This window comes from Haliaeetus albicilla, chromosome 4 (assembly GCF_947461875.1).
Source record: "Haliaeetus albicilla chromosome 4, bHalAlb1.1, whole genome shotgun sequence".
In the NCBI taxonomy this organism is placed as follows: Eukaryota; Metazoa; Chordata; class Aves; order Accipitriformes; family Accipitridae; genus Haliaeetus; species Haliaeetus albicilla.
In genome coordinates this window covers 6228838-6251737 of record NC_091486.1, presented here as the reverse complement: position 1 = coordinate 6251737, position 22900 = coordinate 6228838, and the positions used below count along the sequence as shown (strand labels likewise).

At 37.6% G+C, this 22900-nt stretch overlaps 1 protein-coding gene across 4 annotated transcripts in view; it reads right to left on the bottom strand.

Annotated features, from left to right (window-relative positions):
• Positions 1–22900, bottom strand: part of LRP1B (LDL receptor related protein 1B) — a 753798-nt gene that overhangs the window by 346196 nt on the left and 384702 nt on the right. For all 4 annotated transcript variants that reach the window (XM_069780765.1, XM_069780767.1, XM_069780768.1 and 1 more), the window contains one exon: positions 19722–19979. In XM_069780765.1, coding sequence (XP_069636866.1) covers positions 19722–19979 — 258 coding nt within the window. The remainder of the gene's footprint in view (positions 1–19721; positions 19980–22900) is intronic.

The following is a 22900-nucleotide window of genomic DNA, read 5'->3' as shown; positions in this document are numbered from 1 at the left end:
GCCAATGTCAGGTACACTACGAGACATATGCGAGCGCTAACATACTTTAGACAATAGGGAGGAAAAGGTTTTTTTTCTCCTTGTCCAAACAAAATATAGGACATGGTTTTAAAAATATCAGAAAAACACTCTGTCCCTCTGGAAATCAGTAATAGTTCAAGCATTTTCAATGTGTCTGCTTTCCATTTTCAGAAGTTAGATTCGTAGAATTAAAGGTTTATGGCTCACTGATTCAATGAGACTTCTGAAAATTGAAGATAGGCTTCCCTGTAATAGAAGCATTTCTGAAAATATTATTTATAAAGGATGAAAGTTACAAAAGGGATTCAATTTTAAATATTTGTAGAAATAAAATTCCTGCAGTGAGAGCTCCGGAAGACTGCTATACATTGGGAAGAGGGTGAAAAGGAACAAGCTTAAGTAGCAGCCCACTGGAGGAGGGTACTGTTTTCTTCTAACCTGTGGGAAAAGTACCTATTTTTACCTAAATGTGATATACACCTGAAAGGCATGTCACACACAGATTATTAGATCTGTTAATATAACAATACTGACATTTATAAAATGTTGGCTCTATTCTTTCCTTAGTTATTCATTAATGTATCACAAGAAATGGCACTAACCAGGGTTTTTTATATGGAAAAGAAGGACAATTAATTGCAGGTCATATTAGGGATAACCATTTGCATCACACAGTTAAAATGGAGGCTGCTCAGCAATCCAGGCAAGTGAGGCATCCAGAAGCAATTTCACACCATAACCTTGGTGTCAAAGACTTCAAAAACGATCGGTAGCTCTTAACACCTATTTATCGGATCTCCCTTCCGCAGCAGGTTGTCTTTGGGAAGGGCACGGAGGTCCCAGCAGCACCGGCTGTTTGAGAGACTTAGGCTCATTACGACTGCTTTCCTTGTAAAGCTGTTCATTACAAAGCATGCTATGCTTCAAGACTTAATCATAGAATTTCCAGAAAAAGCAGCACATCAATTCCTATTTTTCTTCAGAAGTCTACTGCATGAAATGGAAGAGAGATCGCCCACTATGCAAAAAACACTTCTCTCAAAAATAGACCTTCTGGGGCAGTACATCACTGTAATCGAGTAATTAGCCTGGACACCCAACGCACAGGAGCGTTTGCATTTAACAGTTGCAAATACATTGTGTATTTTAGGTACCACTGATCTGGTGGGGGTTTTGTCTTCTTTGTACCACGCGCTCTGAGGTGCACTGGACATATGCGGTTTCTCACAAGAGAAGTTTATGAAGAATTGTCCAAGTCCATTCCTCCATAAAATTATATTCTACATGAAAAATCCACTTAGTTAGCAGATAACAGGTTTTATGAATCAAACTTTTAATCTCTATGGTTTTGCTAGCAGCTGTGCATTAAGCTGCTTTGAATGGCTCTCCAGTTCTCACACAAGTTCAATGCACTGTACACCATGGAGATAAGGTTTTGGTTGCACTGCAGACTTCTAAAATATATATAACTGCTAGTACTCAAGAAGTTACTGAATTAATTTCATGCCTATTTCTGGACTCCTATATTAAAACCCAATACGTACAGATGTCTAGACCACTCACAACTTTAAAGTAATTAATCTTTTTTTCTTTCATTCAGTTTCAGAAATCTCTAAAAAGAAATACCTCACGTGGAAAACACAGATGTTTATTCTGAGCAATCTTGTATATATTTTTGAGGTTTTCCTATATTAATAATAGTTTCCTTGGAATATTTCTGCCAAATGTGATCATCCTTCCTTTATTACTTTCTAAAAACTAGGATTTCCTCTTAAGGACTTCATAAAGAATAGTTAAGACATCATACAGTCTAAATTCTACTCTAGTTAATGACATTATGTAGACCATGGGCACAAGCAAAAGTGTGGCTAGAAGTATACTTTTCCTGGTTTTTTAAACACACAAATATTATTATACCTTTAGAGAAAATAGCAATTTTACACGAGAGTGGCTAAATCTTCAAAGGGCACTGGGAATATATGTTTTATGGCCAAAATATAGTTTATGAAACTCAGAGTCATATTGAATGACTGTCTTTTTTCACTTTAATTTCCAAACATATAACTTGTACTGTACGCATTACTACATTTATTTCAATTTCAAATCAAGACTTGCACAAGAAGACTTCAGTTAACAGGAGAGAAGGAAAAGCAGCGTCGTATTCTTGTATTTATACTGCCGTTGTAATCGCGATTCAGCACATATACTGCCTATTAAAATCAATATTATATTAACAGATTTCATTTTTTCCAGACGTTAGAGAAAGACTAGAAACACAAAAATTAGTAATCTTTCTCCATTTATACACTTCAGTAAAAGTATCTCTTGTTTTTAATGTGAGAAATGATCTAAGCAAACTACTTGGTGGAACTCATAGGAGTTGGAGTCTTTTTTAGAAACTTCTGAGTGAACTGGGGAATGATTTTGGATTAAATATAATGAAAACTAAAAATGCTCATTGCACTCCCATATGCTTTGGTTAATAATGAAAGAGATAGACAACCTCCCTCTATTTTAAGGGAAAGACCTTAGCTTCTACTGCCTTATATACTTAAAATTTTCCTTGCTCTGAACGTGACTGCAATGAGGACTGCCTAAAGGAACTCAGAAATCTACTCAAGACTCAAGATGTAACAATTTCATCAACAGTTACTATGGAAAATAAGAATCATGGTTTGCTCTTGCTTTTCGGGCATGGTTTTGGACTTTTTTTTTTTTAATATATATATACAGCAATTCAGTATTCATTTCTTGCTTGCAGTTTCCCCAAATTAATGTATATATTTGAAAATGCTTAAAAATAATCTGTGTTTTTCTCACAAAAATTTTTTTTTTTTCTTTTGCGAAAGTTGATCTTAAAGGAAGAATTATTTTGATCTACCCAAAAAGCTAAAAAACCCCAAAACCCAACCCCAAAAAATACTAAGTTTTTTTTTTTCCATAACCCATATATATACACCTCTTTCGAATGAATGTAATATTCAAACTTCCGCACAGGAACTTCATGCTGTATTCTGGGCTTGCCTGGGGGAGATGAGAGAAGGGGAAGTGGTTTAAAAAGTGGTGGTTTTATCTTTAATAAAAGAGCGTGGGCGGGCAGGTACCCTGACTCCCCATGAACGCAGCCTCGAAACCACAGTTGCGGGGAGGGAACCATTTGCTACTCTTACTGCGCCAAAACATCAAGTGTTTATTTTACAGAAATCTTTCCGCTTTGCAAAGAGCAGCTCAGTGTTGTCGCGGGTAGTCAGGTCTGCTAAGAGTCACTTGTTTAATTTATTCTATTATACAAGCACAGCGGTTTTGAGGACTGTGCAACAGTTTGGACGGTTGGCCATATGCTAGGGGAATAGACGCTTTGGAGAAGCAAGAGAGGATCGCTGTAATAAAACTTTCAGGAGCTTAACATTTCTGTAACGAGCATCCTAACACATGGAAGATGTCAGTGTAGTCCCCAGCGGTCGTGCAATATAGGAGCGCGATGGTGGTGCTGCTCAAGAGCCTCGTGCCGGGAAGAGTCACCTTCGGATCCCCCTTTCCCCAAAGGCCAGGAGAAGAGATCTGCAGATCTCCTGGGCATGTTCGCACCCGCTTACTCTACATTCTGTTATGTCAATAGCTGTTTGCCTCCTGGGCTCGCCTTCATAAACCAGCCTGGAGTAACTAAGGGTTTGCTTCACTGTATTTTGACTAGGGAAGCATCTCCTGCTTCCTGCTGAGTCAAAAGAGGTGAGACAGAAACCAAGGTTGAAAAAAGATGAATCTGGAAGCCAAACCCATAAAAAATGAGATAAGAGAAAAAATAAGTGAAAATGGGACAACGTATTTGAGACATTGTGCCTTTCCCTCTGTTTTCTCAACCTTCAGGGTGTATTTTTTTCCACATATACGCATTTTATTTCTGCACGACTCAAAAGCTGCTTTCATTTTTTGATTGAAAGCTGAGATTTTAGCAGGTGAGGCTTTGAGAACTGTTTAAGGTAGACAAATAATAAAAGTGCCAGACATGGCCAGACTTGCTTAGTTTAATTTAATATCTATTTAGAAAAAAAAAGAGATAAAATTATCTATTTATAAAGGAACAAAGTTTATTCCAAAGAACAATAGCAACCAACTTGGGGATAGGCTTTTTGCCTCTACCTGTGTAAAAAGCCAAGTTTTGAATATCAAGACAAATGGTAGCAAGCCTTTCTTTTTCTAAAATAGCCAGTAATTGTCAGAGCAGGAAAATAGCATTTAAAACACGCATAAATGACAGGCTGTGAAGTCTTGCAGAAGCATTGCTTTTGCTGTGCCTCTCTTCTGAGAGTAACGTTCCTAATCAGCAGCCCAGACAACCTCATACTGACACTGTGGCTTGGGAAAGTTAAGCTGGCATAGATTTTTCTGTGCCCCTTCTGCTGACAGCAATTTGCCATAATTATGTCTGCAAAGCCATTTACAAAATATGATTTTTATTAAAAATGTCACTATTCAATAACTTAAACACACTGGTGTCTAAACTTTTAACAGCCATGTCCTGAGTGATTATTGCATATGTTTAAAAATGAAAAATCAAATGAAAAAATCCGTCTTTTTCAAATGACTCATCCTCAAATGTCTGATTCCTTTGAATTAAATCGGCCTTCTCAGATACTGTTTGTAAGGAGTATAATGCAAAACCTAGAACATACTAAATTTAAAGAAGCACTTTAAAGCATCCAGACTTCCAAGTTCCTCAAAAGAAAAGAAACTTTTTCCTCTTGTTTGCCCAGTAACATAATTTATATTTCAATAAATTGGATTGCGGTCAAAAATACAGTTGGTATTCTTCCAACCCTACAGGATATTAGAAGATACTGCTTTAAAAACCTATAAATGCGAACATTTAGACAATAGCAGTTTCCCCAAGCTGAAGAGTTTTCAAAAATATGAACCTAATCTAAATATTATGAATACTTAATGAAAGCATCCTGATAGCTCATGAAGACACCTAGTCTCTCAGAGACGTAGTCTATCCAGTCACTTAGAGATTCAAGGATTCAGCTTCCAACTAGGTACAGAAAAGAACACATTTAGGCATTTATTGCGTATGGGCATTTTTCTTTCTGTTTAAAATCAGACTTTTAGCCTTCTACTGGATGCAGCCCACCTATCAAGAAGAGAAGATCCAACACCTGAAATTTCACATGATTTAGGAGGATTTAAAATTAGCAGTTCCATACCTTCCAGAAGACTCCATGAAGGCCTACAAGATCCCTGCCAGTCCTCACATCTATGAATTGGTGTCTGAGCACCGATGACACGATCCGGTCACAGAAGCCAGTTTTGGGGCCTCTTAAGCAGACCTGCAGATAGCTACGCAAGTTTGCTGCTCAGCTCAAAATACAGTTTTGGCCCACCGGTGGCCCTGTTCTACCTTTCCCTTGCCTTGCAACAGTCCCGTTGTAAACTTTTGCTATTTCTACAAAAGTTAGACTTTTCAGTTTTTCTACGGCTTAGTTTTTTAGGCCGCTATGAGACACATAACTACAGATGGAAGCCAGGCAACGGAGTGTTAAGACAGGCACGCCATAGTACGTTGGCTGAGGTTGAACATTGAGCAGGTACTGAGAGAGAAACGCGGGTTTAACAATAATCTTCTTCCTCCCATTGGGAACCCTGGGATCTACAGAACAATAACAACAAAAAATCACACCTTCCTCTTCTAACAAATCCCTCTGTTTACAGAGCATTCTGAGGAAATGTGATGATGGCGGACCCCAGGTGTGCTTAGGTCTGTGCCTTTGCCAGGAATTTTAAAGCAGGGTAGCAAAATCTGGTCCTAAATTTTTTAGCGTATTTCTTCTTTTACTCGTGTTATAGAATGATTCTACCACACAATGCATCAAGTTTCTGGAGTAAGTAAAATGAGTGAAATTTGCTATTACTGGGTCTTGAGTCACAGAGTTGGCTGTGATGCCAACAGATTAAATGAGTAAGGAAAAAGTGTGAATCAATGAAATAAGGGCCTTATGAATGACCCTATCTTTTAATCCTGAGTGTTAAGATTTTTATAAGGAGTGAATTTTCTGACATCAATCTCATGTCAGAAACAAGTAAGAATAATTGAAAACCATAACATTTCTAATTTCTGCATTACTGAGTTTCGAACATATTGCCCAGTGATTGTAAACTTGTAATGGGGTCCCAGTAGCCTGCATACATACTGAACAATAAAGACAGATTTATAGAGGTACATAGCTATAACGGTCTCTTTTTTTTTTTTTTTTAACTGCACATTCAAAAGCTTCTTATAAATCTGCTGAGACTGTAAATCAAACCCAGTTATTTACTTCAAAGCAGTTAAGCCATCCACTGTTAAAATTAAAGCATAATTCAGCCGCAATAGGCATCCCATCAAGCATGTGGACTAAGAGAACTGCTGCGGGAAAAACGACGCGGCTATACTAGGCTGTAACGCTTGCCTCGTTTAACCACCTTCCATCAAAGGCAAAAGTGTACAACCTTCCACCTTCCTAGGACTGCCTGCTGCACATATTATGAACTTCATAAACCATCGTCACACAAAAATAAGGTTACTTAAACATTTTCCCATAAAGACGCTAAGTAGTGGATTATTACAATTTTAAAGATATGTCAGTAAAATATGGAGTTACTTTTGCAATACAAAGTCTTTAAGGAAAATGACTTCCAGAGAAAGTTTGAACAGTTTAACACCAGAGGTAGGCAATGGTGCTTTAAGGAACGCTTTTGGGGGGATAATGTAGAAGTAAATTATCTTTGTCGGCTCTTAAAAAAAGGGTTAGGGATCAAAGGAAACTCTTATTGCATGCTTTTTGTAGAAGGTAGCATTTGTCAGACAACACTGGTTCACAGGATCTGGAGTATGCTGTTGTTTCTTGCAGGTAAAATGCAGGTCATAATTTTGTAGGATAATTTCATTTTGAGCTCACTATATCTGCTATTAGCAATTTACGGTCTAGACAATATGAATATGCAGTACATGACATGACCTAGTGCTACAAATCAATCTGTTTCTTTCCCCCAAAGGGCATTACTACATTCAGTTTTAATCAGAAGGTAATACTGACCATAGAATATTTCATTCTGATATATAGATATATTCATATTGGGCACAAAAGTCTTTATCTTCATCTCAAACATATTATGGGAAAAGGAGAAGACATTACACTTTCCAAAAAATTTTATTGCTAAAATAAATTTTATTACAGAACTTGTTTATAATGTAATTGAAATCTGCATACCGAGTCCAATTTAAATCCAGCTTGAGAATTACAACTTAGAGGATACTAGAAAATTTAAAAATATCTTCAATAATAAAAACTATAACCTGCACAGTTAGCAAACATATACCTTATTGTTCCACATAATATCTCTGAAACAAAACCGTATCATGTATTTTACTAGATGAGATAGCCTCTTTTTGTAGGGTTGCTAAGGAAAGAAAAAGAAATTGCTGCTTCTATTAAAGGACATTAAGCTGTTTTCTCCATCTTTTTTCCCTCCCTTTAACAGAGGAATCACTGTCACCACCTGATGCTATCAGCACACTTGTTCTGCAAAACACTCAAAACCACTGTACAGCCCCCACTAATGTCACTTCCCTCATATTATAGTTTGAGCAAAACAAACAAATAAAACCCTTCACGACTGTGAATCCTGACTGCCAACTGACTATAACAAATGCATACTCATGCAATCACTACCTCACCCTCCCTTTCTTCCTATCTGTTCTTTTCTTTTTTTCATATATTTGTTACATCCTTTCAATATCAGAATAGTAATCTTTGAGCAGAGGACTGTTATTTATTATATGTGACCTGACCAACAAAGCAGGCAATTGCCCAGACTGAAAATAAAGGCATTGTTGATGCACTTAAAAAAAAAAGGAAGGTTTTTTTTTTATTGCTAACTTATTTCCAGTAATGCAAGAAATAATTAAAAAAAACCCAAAAACATGGGTTTAGAGTTATGCATTAATTATTTTTCTATCCATTTTCAAGCAGATGTCAGGACACTGCTTTTTTTTTTTTTTAATTTCTATCATCATCACTATAGTGGTGGGATCCAAGTACTGGTCTACCTGAGCATTACCTTAAAATGGAATACCACCGTAGATTCCATTAAAAAGTCTCATAAACCAGTCAAATAGCTGCTGCTTCCAGTAATATGGCTCGAACTCAATGCTCTTATATTTGCAGAACCTGAACTTTGCTTTCAGAAAGCTTCCAGCCCTTTCCAAAACTAGCCACTTCAGAAAGATATGAGGCCATAATCCCCCCTCTTCTCAACCACAGTAGTATTGTGTACTTTGTGCTAACTACTTCTACCTTGTGTATCCCCTATCATTTTAGCATTTCAGTTTTTAAACCTCACAGCATCCCTATGCCATATGGAAATACTGTTATTCTCATTTTACATTTAGAGGGGAAAAGACAAGATTACTTGCTAAATGTCATCCTGTAAGTCTCGGGAAAAACAGTGGTCTCCTGACTATCAGCATATTGCATTTCTTCCTAAATCACTCCTCCTTTCATGTAAACGGTAAAATGAATTTGTCCTAACACTTGCAAAGAAACACAGAGGAGAGACATGAATATGCATTGCATCCTCCTCCAGGTCCCCTCTGCAGGGTATGCTCTTGTCTTCCTTGTAGTCATATCTTTTGCCTACCCTAATGTTAAATTACTTCTGCGATGAGTGATCCCCCAGGCAGCAAGATACATGGTGTTAATGCTCTCTGTCGATAAGAGCGGAGCAGGAGCGCAGCACCGGGTGCTGCCCAGGCTCTGCCTTCGCCTTACCCAGCATCCTTCCAGCCGCAGCTGGCTCTGCCTTGCAGGAGGCTCTCCAGACAACTTGACAGTTCACGCAGAAGTGTATTTCAATTCTTTTCAAGGCAGCTATCTTCAATTTTTTTTTTTTGCTCAGTCTACTTTATGAAAGAATAATTGTCTGTCCAAGTATATGTTTGCAAAAGGAAAAAAAAAAACAAAACTCAAACTGTGACCAATTATTTTGGAAGATACAGAACATGGATTGCAGTGCATTCACAGACTGTTATAAAATATGTTTTCCCACTACTTCATCTTACTTGAGGTGCCTTTTCCCAATGGGTTAATTTCTGAAGCTAATGCAGTGGTTATGACTATGGAAAACAAATCTGAATTTTGCAACCAGTTGAATAGACTCAATCAATGACTAACCACTATATCCTCCGAAGAGTCTCAAAATGAAAATACGTATTTTCAGTGTATTCATAACTAGAAGAGAAACAGTACTGATCTTTTTAAACCCATCATACTTAGCTCCTTATAGATAAATAGAAAAATACTCCCCCATATTAAAAAATTGAATCATATGCTTAAGTGAAATAGCAACAAACGACACGCAAGCAAGTCCAAAAATGCCAAAAAGAGCAAGAGTGTCTGGAACTGCAAATTGTGGCAGGTATCCCCACACACTCCTCAATCAGCTCATTATTTTTGCTTATATAGTGTGACAGAGATTTTACGCAATTACACATGCAAAGACTATCCAAACTTTATCATCAGCTCGAGAACTGTCATGGTAAATGCCTAACCCAACACATCAAACTGCAGCTGTTCTGTGACATGTTGATAAAATGCAGGGCTTCAGCTTTGCGCAAACAGACCAACCTTTTTGCATATTCTGTCCTTCTCTTCTCATTTAATTACTTACAATGATTAAAACACTTCTTTCCAAAGCTAAGAAATTTATATAGCTTGAGCCTGACTTTAGCAAAAGTGATTTACTCTGCTTAAAAGTTTTGTTACGTGTAATTTTTCAATTTCAGAATGAGTGCTTAACTAAAACCACTGTTAAAAATGTTAAAGCAAAAGCAAGATTTTATTTTATTCAACCTAACTGACAAATAGTGAGAAGGATAGGATTTCTTCTTCCATTTTATTTATTTCATAATGCTGATATGATCCATAAGGTTTTCAGCATTTCAAGTTCCACTCCAAAGCTGAAGTCAAAAGAAAGTTTTAAATCAAATTTGCTTAATTCTAAGTAGAAATCCACAATGTAAATTCTGTGGATTGAGAAGACAAAAATATTTCTATGAACTGGAGATAATACTTTTTGAGCTAGTCATTGCTTCTGCCATTCAAAGCAGTTAAAACCTGAAAAAAAGCAATCATATATTAAACCCCCAAATCAGATGGTGGTTTTAATTTGTCATGTCCACCACAGTGTAAATAATAATCACAGTTTTATCAACTTTTGCAAACATGCAATTCCCCTTTCTGTAAGGGCTCCTGATAAAGTACCAAGTAAAGAGCAAGCCCTTTATTTTATTCTGACGCATACAAACTCTTTGGGGTGTCTCCATCACAGACTACAGTTCAGCTCAGAAATACCCAGGCTATAGTGAGTACGGAAAGCAGACTAGCCCAGAGCCTGAAGTGGTATAGCTTACAGAATTTCTTAAAAACCAGTGACAAAGATGCTGCAAATGTTTTTAAGTTTATCAGACACATAGCTTCTGATTTCAGATTTACTTGGATTAATGCAATTTCTATTAAAGCATGAACTTTATTTACCCTTTTCCCTGTAGCAGTACAAAGCATTAGATCAAAATATTACTTGCAAAACACAATTAGTAGAGGCCACAAGCTAGATCACAACTTGCAATACTTGTGTTTTTATTCTAATACTCCTTTCACTGCATAAGATATGTAAGCAGATTTTTTTTCTTCCTGTTCCTTCCGCCAAAACATACAGCAGGCAGAGTTTTTTTGTATTGCTACGCACCTGACATCAAAGGGCAAAGTCATAGTACATGTGATTAAGCCTGGGCAAATACTAACAGGGGTTGTGCCAGTTGCCTATCGGCCACTTCACTGATGTCCTCTAGACTCAGTTCTGTATGTAGCAGGTACAGCACAGTGCGTTCCTAAAACTTCTCAGGCTCTTCGCTGAAAACATACTGTTTCCTTATGGTTTTAGCTACTGGATAAATCTCTATCTGGGATGGACTTTGGTCCGTAATTGCTCAAGTGGTTCATTTTTGATATCAAAATATGGTACCACTTATGATGTTGGATGTAAACAAACAGTATTTTGGGTTCGATAGTTTTTCTTATGTCCCCTTCTTTCCTATAAAGATAAAAGTATTTTTGAAGAAGCCACAGACTTTTCTTTTTTAATATTTTTACAATGTTGGTGCAACTTGCGTTCTATGATTTGTGTCTCAGAGAAAAGTCTTTAGGAGGCAGACGAACTAATTTTAATCACATGACTCAAAGTGCATTATGTAAAAAGAAAGGTTTCTCGACTTCTTCAGTTGACTTTAGTGGGGTTTTTTTGATGATGTCTGAATGAAAAAATTGCATTAATAAATTAATATCTGGAAGTAAATGGCAAATTTGCTGTCAATTAGTCTAATTGAAGCAAACTTGATTAGCATTGTATGTGACATGAATTTACAAATATCTCCACTTAAGAAGAAAACCACTAGCTACATCATGGAAAATGTGAAATTTATAAATAAAATAATAAAGTTCCAGTGGAAAATGAAAAAAAGTTCATGCATATATAATTAGTCGATGGTATCTAATACTAAAATATTAATCAGATATTTTAGTGCCATTGAAGAAAGTTTCTAAGAGTGTGCACTTGAAGCCTCACGTTCATAACAAACCTTACTGAAATGAGCAGGTTACAACTATACGTCTCCTGTATATCTTCTATATACATCTTTCTTAGAAGGAAGGCAGAAGACAAGCTTCTGTGAATACTGAGGACATCTCAAGAGCCTGAAAGCTGTAGCATAAATAATAGAGGACTTTTAACAATTGCTGTAGCTAGACAGTTGCTTAGATCCTACCTGGGATCAAAATGGGGTAGAAGTTTTGCTTGTAAAAGGCAACACCATTCTGTTCTTGTTTCACTTGCAGCATGTTACCAAAAAAAAAAGGACTTTCTGGTTTCAGCAGACAGCAAAAAAGCCTACTGTACCAGTGCTGGAATCAGAGGAATGAGGGATCATCTTTCCTGATCTCCAAGAAGGCTGTGCTATGCAAATGTCTGTGTCTCCCTGGATGTTTGCCCATTATTGAAGTCCACAATGGATTTACAGAAGCAGAACAAGTTCGGTTTTTGTGAAAATCATACGACAAAGAATAGTTCCAGTGGCTACCAAGTAAAAACCAAAGTGAAGCCAACACGGTGCATATGGATGTCAAAGGCTTATGGGAAAATGTTCATCTAATCCCATAAAACATGCATTATTTAATTCCACATTTCAGAAAAAAAAAAAATTACTCGTGGGTTTTGGGGTTTTTTTTAACCAATATTTCATTATTCTTGTATCTGGGGATGTAAATGCATTTGTAAAATATTCACTACAAAATTGTGCATTTTATATTTGTGGCAACCTAGTTATCTATACATTAGATCTTTATAGTCCCCACAATTATTTTATTCTATCCTCAAAACCTTGTTAACAAAATACAGATGTTAGTGTTTTATGAGCAGTATAATAATACTGGAGAGTCCCTCAGTATGCCTGATAAAGATAAATTTACATGGTTACTGATACTATGACAAAGTGTCCACTTTTTATTTACAAAATCCTTCTGCTACTGTGGGAGGTGGCTTGCTTGCTCTTGGATTTGCTCCCTGGTGCAAGAGCTTTTCTATCAAGGAGAGTTTGGGATGTAAGAAGGCACAAACAATACAGTTATGCCCCACTGTTAGGATAATAGTGAAGCTAATTAAGATGGAAGTCCAAAAATGGACAGCTAGGAAGCTGACAAATGTGGGAAAAGGGAATCTGACAATGCTGCGGTGAGAATAAGGACATGAAGAGATGCAGGCTTTGCAGAGACAGCATTCAGGAGACTGTCCCAGGCAGAGCCTAGGACTTCAGAGGAGGGGGTTGTTGGGGGGGAAAGCAATCAAAAATTTGCACAGAGAAATGCCATTGAGATAAGACATTTTATTTTCTGTACTCAGCCTGAGAATGAAACTGTCCAGGGCATGACTATTGCAAAGTATGTAAAAAGAAAATAGCCAGCACACTAGCTTTGCTAAAAACAGAAGCAGGGTTTTGACTGATGTCAGTGAAAGATCAATTGTGGAAGCTGGGTAAGTAACAAAGCTTGAAGAAATAGTAGTATTGTATCTTTGAATGACTGAACAATTCCACTCTTGGCAATTAACAAGCAGTTAACAAATAGCTCTTGTGTCAAAAAGGATTAAGTGCAGGTAACCTAAGGTGGAGGGAAATGCCACCAATTCAGAGCATCTGCCATGGAAGCCTGTGCCTCAAAATGACATAATGCAATGTTACAGGGACACTATTCAAGCCGGTAGCATAATCCTCAAGTCAAGTTGAACGGACTGTATCCAAAAGGTGCACCAAAAGCAGACAGATCCTTCACAGCTAAAATTTAGAAGCTCCTAATATATGCAAGGCCCTCTTAGGATCTCTGTTATACAGATTATATCTTAACTTTTGTGCAAACACCATCAAGCATTGAGATATACACCCGAATATATGAATGCTGTTCATAAAAAAGATAATGGATTTGCAATACCTACTATGGTCAAAGGATGAGATCCAACTGATCGTGGTTGTTGGAACAGAAAGGCTGAATGAAGAGATATGAATTACCCTTACTCTTCTAGTAAACCCGCTGATCATCAAAAAGACAATGTATAACCAATAATCAGAAAAGACTAGCCGGGAGCTAAAGATAGAAGCACACTGATAAAAGGAAGTTTCTGTACAGGCCTAAGTCTCCAAAGGAGTCTTGTCATTAGAGGGGGGCAGAAAAACTGTACGTAAAAGGACAATGAACAGATAGCATCATTTCCTGCGCTAAATAAAAGTCCATACTGCAACAACAAAGCACCTCATCAAGGCTGTATCAAATATTGAATCACAAGTTCTGTAAGTCCGGGTACACCAGAATGAGGAATAAATGTATGGACAGATGCAAAGATCACGCAAAGAAAGCATTTACCATATCAGGCCATGGGGTATGAAGGACATCCAACTAAATATTTGGACTTGTGGCTGCTCTGAAGGGGAATAGCTAAAAGCACATGGAAATTAAAACAAAATGGAAACATGGCAACATATGAAAATCACAAGAGATACTCAGGAAGACATGAGGACAGACTCAGAAAAGATGTAGTCTTCCACATATGACAGTGATGGACCCATGTAACTACCTAAGATGGAGGCCAAAGCTGGTTCCCTGTTAAGCATCACCAAGTTCCACAGCAGTGGTCTGTGCTGGAACCTGTGTGGGATAACATTCCCAAGTTACCTGGAAGATGACATGAATAACAAGGTGATAAAGTCCAATAACGAAAATAAGGTTTCCAGAATAGTAAAGAGGAGGGTCAGTTTTGAAGAACTGCAGGACCTCCGGAGGCTGAGTGACTGAACAGTAAAAGGAGATGGGAAATTCAAGCTGAATAAACATGAAATTCATGAGAAAAGTATCCTAGTTTTCTGTATTTAATGATGGCTCTGTGTAGAGCACTTAAGAATGAGATATTGACACTACAAAAAAAAAGCAAAAAAACCCCTACCTTTGGACAAAGTAAGAAAGGTCACTATGCCAGAAACAGCATTTGCCCAGTCTTCCCAGAAATGCAAGAACAGCAATGCAAGATCAGCCAGCTCTCTAGGAGTGCCAAGTGGGCACCATATACAGGACAATTATGCTGTGATATTTCTTTAGAATCCTCTTCTCACATCCCATTCTAGCTCTCATTACTGTATCAGATGCTCTGAACACTACTAAAGTGCCATGTGAGGTGTAAATGACCTTTGTCATGAAGGCTTCTCATTTCTGTTCATCTTCTAGGAGGTCTGCAAGCACGGGCTGTCTATCACAGAAGAGAAAAGAAAAATCACATTCTACAACTATATTGACAGCCTATAATGCCTGTCTGGAGACAAGCTCGGGGCCGAGCGTATGTAGGAATAAACACCTCCCCCTAGATCTTCACAGTTGTTCTCCTGACTAAGCTAAACTTTGCTTTGATTTCTCATGAATATTCACAGGAACTTCACAGGAAGGTTGCTGACAGAAGCACTGTCTCTAGCACTTAGTGTTTCCTTCAATGATTGAGCCTTATCAATGCCAAGCTAAATGACTATAGCTATTCTGAACACAGCACTAGTAGTTGTGGATAATCACTGCTAGGAAGTTTTTGGGTCAGGGGATAGGGAGGCAATTAGGGGGACCAAAAGCAGGGAAGAAAACAGGAATATAACCAAACAGACACTGTTGGATCCTGGTAAAATACTCTGGGCTCCCTGTCTGATCATGTTCACAGCAACCATATCCAAAAATTGGGAAAGCCAAAAAGTCAGCTTTGGTTTGCGCTTGTGAGGGCAAGGAGAAGGTGCTGGGTTACAACCCTGGAGTGACTCTTCCCCTGTGCTGTGGTCCGGAAGGCTGGGGAAGGCAGCTAGATTAAAACAGAATTAGTATGGAGGAAGCAAGAGGTTTCTTTTCATCCAGATCGGTCCTGTACAAGCACATCTGCCCACAGAAAAGCCTGTGTGCCTTCCAAGGTGAGGTGGGATCAACTGTCTGGAGGTATAAAACACCACAAGGTGGCAAACCTAAACAAAAGCATTCCAGGATTTGTACTGGTGTACCCTGATAACTGAATGCCAAGAAAACCTGAATCAAATACCAGCCAAGCAGAAAATATCATGCTTTGAAACATCATCCCAAAAGAGATTTTGTTATATTCTGCAGAAAAATAGTGGCTAAAACCCAGGCTGTGCTGCCTGGTGCTTGTTTGAAGAGCATGTAAGGTGCTTGGTACTTGTAACGATGAAGATGCAAAATGCCTATTAAAATGAAGAAGGAGATTCTGTCATCCAGAAGGTGCTGCTCTTGCCACCTGCCCACTCCAACACACAAAAGCATTAGTATAAGATTGCACATCATGGCTTTGAAAGGGCAGAAAACTGTGAGAGATTTTCCACATTCATGCCATTCAAAAGAATTTTTGCTCGTTTGGTCCTAGAGGTAGCACTTAACATAAATGATTGTTCCTGAAAGTCTTCCTGTACTAACTGGAAGCGGACTGTGAGCTAGTGTAAAGTGTCACGGAGCATGTCCGTTATTATGGGCAGGGGTTGCACAAGCCTCCCTTACAAGAGAATCTTCCCTGAAAACCTATTTGGCTCCGACACTTTCTGCATGAATCCTTCCAAGAGGAGATTTTCCAGCTTCTCTTCCAAAAACTTCTAGGTCTTAAAAAGACAAAGACGAAACAACCTGCCAATGCCTAACCTTGGCTAAGACAAGAATGCCTGTGCTGATGTTACCATGCCTACAGAAACCTGTCGTTATTTAAAAGGCTAAAACTATCAAACAAAACCTATCCATGATATAATAAATCCTACAAGCCTGAAACTAGCTTAATAACTAAGCACAGGGAATGTCATCACTGGAGTTGCATCCCGTTCCCCCGCAGCAAGCAACACCCGAGCGTGGAATCAGCCTCTCTGCCTTCTGTACCCTCATGCAGAATAAGGTACAGCTGCAGACCAAGTTAACACTGCTCTTCAGAGGAATCCGGCTGTATCCATCTGGGACACATACACCCCAAAATGAAGTCATATTGGACTGTCTTTTGAGGGAGAATGCTAGATACCAAAGGACCCTAATTTCTTTTCTTCTGTGAATCCAAAGCTTATGCTTACTACCTGGAGCTGGTACTATATGACCTATCATGAAAACAAAGTCATTTTCATAGTCCCTGCTTTCCTAAATGTCATCTTTCGTCTTAAAATATGATCTACATTCTTTATTCCTAACTACAAGACTTACTTGCCTTCAATACAACAAACACTTTGAATAAGTCCACTTCAAGCAGTCCCAATCACTTTGTATAACTGACTTTTCTACCACTTTTTGTGTCATATGCAGATAAGATGTTTTCTTCCACTAATAAAAAGAACAGATTAGAAGACTGGGATAAAAAAAAAAAAAAAAAAAAATCCACAAACACTGCTAAGAACACTTTTTCTTTTTTTTTTTCCTAATATTTTTAGGAATATCCTCTTTCCGATTACACATAAAGACAAAAAAAGTTTCCTATGAAGGACGGACCTTCCATTTTTATGTGAATAACTCCATGGGCATGAGCATTTATTTGGCTTGAGCTGCCAGAGAACACAATTACACTTGAAAATGCTCAGGCTGAAATTCTTGACAAGGAGTTAAAAATGAATTAATTTGCCTCATTAGATGTAGTGCTGTACGATGAAGAGAAATAGCAGAAGTCATCTGATGGGTAACAGAAGGTGGAGGGAAGAAAAGGAAGAATTTAAAATTAAAACTCAATTTCACAGTAGCCACAAAATGACCTATACATGTGTGGAGGCATATATAATAGATACAGTAACATGAGACTCCTGCCATGTCCTTGCAGGCAAAACTCCAGGTATATGTCTGGAAGGGAAGATACTAATCAGGCGGATAATTTCTGCATTGAGTACTGGGGGAAAAAAAAAACCAACCAACAAATCTGCAACAGCTGAGTTCTGATTGAACCTTTGGAAGTTATTATTCCCATAAAGAGCAGCATGTTGTCCGTGCTGTCTCATGCCTCGGACGCCCCAGTGAAGCAGTCTGTGGAGACCGTTCACCGCCGGGCTGGGAGCAGGAGTGGGACAAAAGCAGCTTTCACACTACTTGTCCCTCTTCGGAAGCATGCCCAGACCATGGGGATTGACACTGCTCCGTTGCATCAACCACAGAAGAGCGTCTGTGGATGTGTGTGCCTAGGAAAAAACACCACCACAGTGAAATCTGCTCGATTTTGTCAGTCAGATCGCCAAGCCTGACCCCAAGCAATGTTTCACTAAGTCTCCAAGCACTATTGCCCAAATCAAAATTAAACAAGGATTTGGAACAAGCCTCTGCAGTCGATTCACGTCTGTGGGAATTTCTATTCTTCATTTAAACAAGACTGAACGATTACAGTGAAGTTTCAGAAAAATATTAGAGACCACAGGCTGATGTGGACTAGTACTATGAAAAATGATTAGCTCATTAATTCCAGGCACTGTATTCATTTCAAACCCATCATATAGCCTTAATTTTGCAAACAGATGCACTAATGCAGATCTGAACACCACAGAGATTAGCAATTCTCTTCACATGCAGAGAAGAGAGGGAGACGAATGCAGGAGAGAACTGGTGGAGAACTACAAAACATAGTGCTAAGGTCCGCTCTGATGATGAAGATAAGTGACAGAACTGACACACGTACAGTTCAACACAAAACAAATTTGGTAAGGACTGTAGTTAATCTGATTGTTCTTACTAAAAGGAAAAGAAAATAAAATATCAATAACAGAGTGAATTAAAAAACCACAATCAAATACTACCACCAAGTTTTTTAGGGCTCTTAGATATCTGAAGTATGGAAAGCTCTCTAAAATACAACAATAAATGAAAAAAACCTGAATAAAATTGGAAGAAGACAAAAAAAAATACACCTATACATTACATCTAGGATAAGAGAGTCCTCTAAAAGTAAAATAGTCACAATGAATGGTGAACAAAAAAAACCCAAAACCCAAATCCTATTTTTGTTTGTTTGTTTTTAAATTTAATTTTCTATTCTAGTAAATATATAATTAGGAAAATAGGTTAAACAACCTGCGCTTACTCAGCAGAAATGACCACATCTTACAACAGCTATCTGGATAGTCTAAAGCACAATCTCTAAGAAGAATTCTTCACTTTGACATGCACTTCGAAGATTTATAATCAAATTTGTGATTTGAATATTCCTGAACCAGATGGTCAGAGAGTTTGAGATCCCTTCAGAGCTATTCTTTGAAGCCCTTCTCTCCTTAAAAGGATTTTTCAAAATCTTAGGTACAATCTTAAGTTCCAGTCTTGAGTTTTTAGAAGGCTGTTATTAACACCACCATTGCACTCCTCAGTGCTGTGGTTTATAAGCTGATCCGTGGACAGCTCTTCTGTGAAAGATGAAGAAAATTGCATTATTTTTTTTTATTGCATGCTATTTTGCAGTCTGTTCACATGAGAATGTGTAAGTGGATGAATACCTCATTCAGAAGATAACAGCGTTCCACAAATTGAAAAGCTGATTGAGAAATAACGCTGTAATGCCAAGGACTAATTCAGTATGATGGGTTCAGGTCTTTTTAAATTTTTTTGTCCTAATTGCAAAAAAGGGCAGCAATTTATTTCCAGTAAGTCAGGAAATATTTTGTTATTTTTAAGAACTAACATACCTATGATAGTTGACAGCAAATGTGATAAGCAGGTGTCTCTTTAATTCATTGTTAATATTGTCCCAGTAGCAAGGAATCATTTTCAAGCTTTATGTAGCACTACTTTCCCAGAGAAAATGAAGCATTTTACATTTGTTCTTCTGATGCGCTGTTTTTATAACATCCACACGTTATACTTAGTCTATAAAATTGCACATCTTTAAAAACTTTGCATAGATAGAAATATTGCAACTCATACTGAATATATATATATAATAGGAGTGAGAAACATAAAAGTGCTTCAGTATGAGTTGCAATATTTAATGCCTTAAGACTATTTTCAACAGCAAGCCCCAAAATACTTCTGAAGGCTCGGGGAACAGTTTGCCGAGACAGACGCTACTGTTTTGCTAAAACGCTGTCAAATACTTACTGTGAAGATACTGAGCAATGTTTATCATCCACTCATCTGTTAACTTCCCAGCTTTTGTTATCTTGGTACACTTCAGCTGACTTGAAAGATCTCTTGATTCAATCCAACAAATTGTGTCTTCTTTGTAGCTGTAGTCTAGTGTCAAAATTGCAGATCCTTTTACAGGAGTTCGGGCAGACATTTTGCTTCCATTAAGGTATAAGACCTCAATTGTTTCAGAGCTTGCAATCAGAAGAAGAGGAGGTCTATCAGCAGGCTCTAAAAACAAAGCGAAGAGAATTTAAAGGGTTAAGAGACTGCGTATATCATATTTATCTTCTCACTTTTAATGTAGTTTTTAATGTTCCTACCTGCATGTTTTAGGAGATATAATAAATTGGTTTTGTTTTTATTTTTGTAACTGTCATATATTCCAAATTACTAGTCTATTTTATCCTGCTGTTCTAATGGTTCACATCATTAAAGAAAATTAATTACCCTAGCCCCACAGCTTCTGTTTAATTCCAAGTATCATTATTGCAACATTTTTCATGCCTAAGTCATAAAATGAAATACAACTTATGCAAATTATTTCTATCCAGATTACTGGCATTTCTAAAAGAATGAAGGCCAGGAAAACTTGCAGAACTTACGAGTACACACAAAATGGTAAGGTACTTTTCATATTAGAGTCTGTAAAGTAAGACAAAAACTGCGGAGTGGATGGTGCCATAAAAAATTAAAACCAACCTAACAAAAAACTCAATGCAGTGAAACCTTGCTACATCGTACAGATGATGGGCCTAATACCGTGCATTATAAAGGAGAAAGCATCATGCAATGGAGTTTCCTGACAGCCAAAAGGGAACAAAGAATGCCTAGTTTTCCAATAGGTTACCGTTAATGTCACAGTAAACAAACAAACAAAAAATACGAAGAAGCAATTCATGTGAAGATATTACATGCAACTTAAAAGTGTTGTCACGTTCACCTGAATCACTTTGCCTAGAAATCCTGCTAGTAATTTATAAAAATACTTGAGCAATGTGTGAATAATGAAGGAAACAATAAAACCCCAATAGTGAAGAATATGTATCTTAAAATACAAAATGTTCCAGTTCAGCTTAAAACTTTAAAATGTTACGTTATCCACACAGAGGGACAAACAACTCTCATTGAGACAAATTATTTTTAGCATGAGGATGAGTGCTATTGGGCACAAAAGCAGCTGTTCTTGCTCTGGGTGTATCTTTAATTGCATTACTGTCTCAAACATCCAGGGCTGGTTTGCAGTTATGCATCTGACTTACCCAACTGCAAATGAATATGATGAGGAGTCTGTTATACATGGTGCCACTGCTGACATTGAGTGACATCTTGTTCTAGATCTAGACTAGTACTTTAAAGTGAAATAAGGTCCCAGTTAATCCAGAATTGTCAGGGGGACACCTGTATCAAAACCATATGCCAGTAGTTTCCCTCATTTTTTCTGGGAAGAACTCCTTCATTAGAAACAGTGGGTAACATCGCTTTGCTTCAATTTATTATAAAGAACTGCTGTTGACATAAAATATTATGTGAATTGGCTGGGAAAAACCATCAGACATGTATGTGTTTAAGATAGAGGACAGAGAAACTGCTTCCTGAAAAATCCCCTGCCTATTAGAATTTGTTCAGCATTTGGAGTCCTGCTCCAACCGAGACTGAGCTGATGCAGGACCTTCCGAGAAGATTCCCTGAGAGAGGAAGATATGGTGACCCTAAAAATTGCTTCAGGTTTAACTGGAATAACAATGGTCTCTAATTTTGCAATGAAGTATGTTCACGTGAAAGACTTTTTTTGTTGTTGTTGTCTTTTGCAACATGGTCAACAGCACTACAACATGTCTATTCGTCCTGTTCATTTGTTAAATTAAATAAAGTTGTCAGGTGAGCAAACTTTTGGATGTTGTACTTAAAAAAATTATCCTAAACCATAGCAACTCACACTGCAGTTGCAAGCATATGTGAAAAATATTTGTGTTGCCAAGAGCTCTCACCCCAATGTAATCTGCTTGTATTCAAAGGAATAAATCAATGTTTAAGTGCCATATTGACAAGTAGTACTTTCGGTCAACATTCTACCTAATAAAGTTTTCAAAATTTTACCAAGCAATTCCAGCTGTCTAAATGGAGAAAATAATTGCATAAATAAAAGGATTTGACAAATAATACTTCATCAGCAAGTCTAATTAAAGAGAAAAAAATGTTTCAGTGAATACAGTGCTTAGTGGTCTCACTCAAATCCACAGAAGTAGGCATTAAATTCTGTTCTTTGGTACTATCTGTTTTTATTTGAACATCTCGTTTGATGATTTTTTTTTTAATTTTTTATTTTATTTTGTCATGTAAAAAACTTCTTTTCTATATAGGATCAGCATGTATTCTTTCTAAAGTGGATTTCATTTACTCTCTTCCTATTGTTCCTCATTCCATAATGTATATTCTACCTTGTAACATACTTTTCCCTCCCCAATAAATCCCACACTGACATCTGCAAAACCACACTGCTGTAGCATTACTTCCCGAACTTACTGACTCTCCTCATTCGCCTCACATTCACTTCCACCAATACATCAGTCTTACCCGTGCATAAGAATTTTCTAAAAATTTCAGAAGATACCTAACAACTGAAGGGACTGAACTTATTTGTGAAACAACCCCTTGCGGTGTAAGCCACAAGTGAAGCTCCCTAGTCTTGCTTTTTCCAAAAGAGAAGGCAGTGGGGTTCTTATTAAGCAATTTTATTTGAAATCTGCCGGGTGGGTCCATTTGCAGTCAACAGGTGGCTGGTGTACGTAAATCTCTCTTCCCCCTCTTTCTTATCAACTTCTGCTACTCATCAGAAGAGAGCCAGACTTAAGAGCTTCTGTCTCCATCACCCATTCACCCCAGAGACTTCCCAGACTGGTACAAAAGGTATGTTTCCATCAGCATCGTGCTAATTTGGGGGATTTTTTTTTTTTTTTCATGTAGCAGCTCTCTGCTCAGCTTCTCCCTTCCCACAAAATAATACCACTGCCTAATTCTGGGTTCAATCACACCTTTCCCAACCAGCAGCAGGGAGAAAAATCCTTTATTAACAGTTTTGCTCTTACACTTTGTGTTAAGTAAGGCACTTCCACTCTCTGCAATCTATAAAGCCTTCAAGAGAAGGCAGC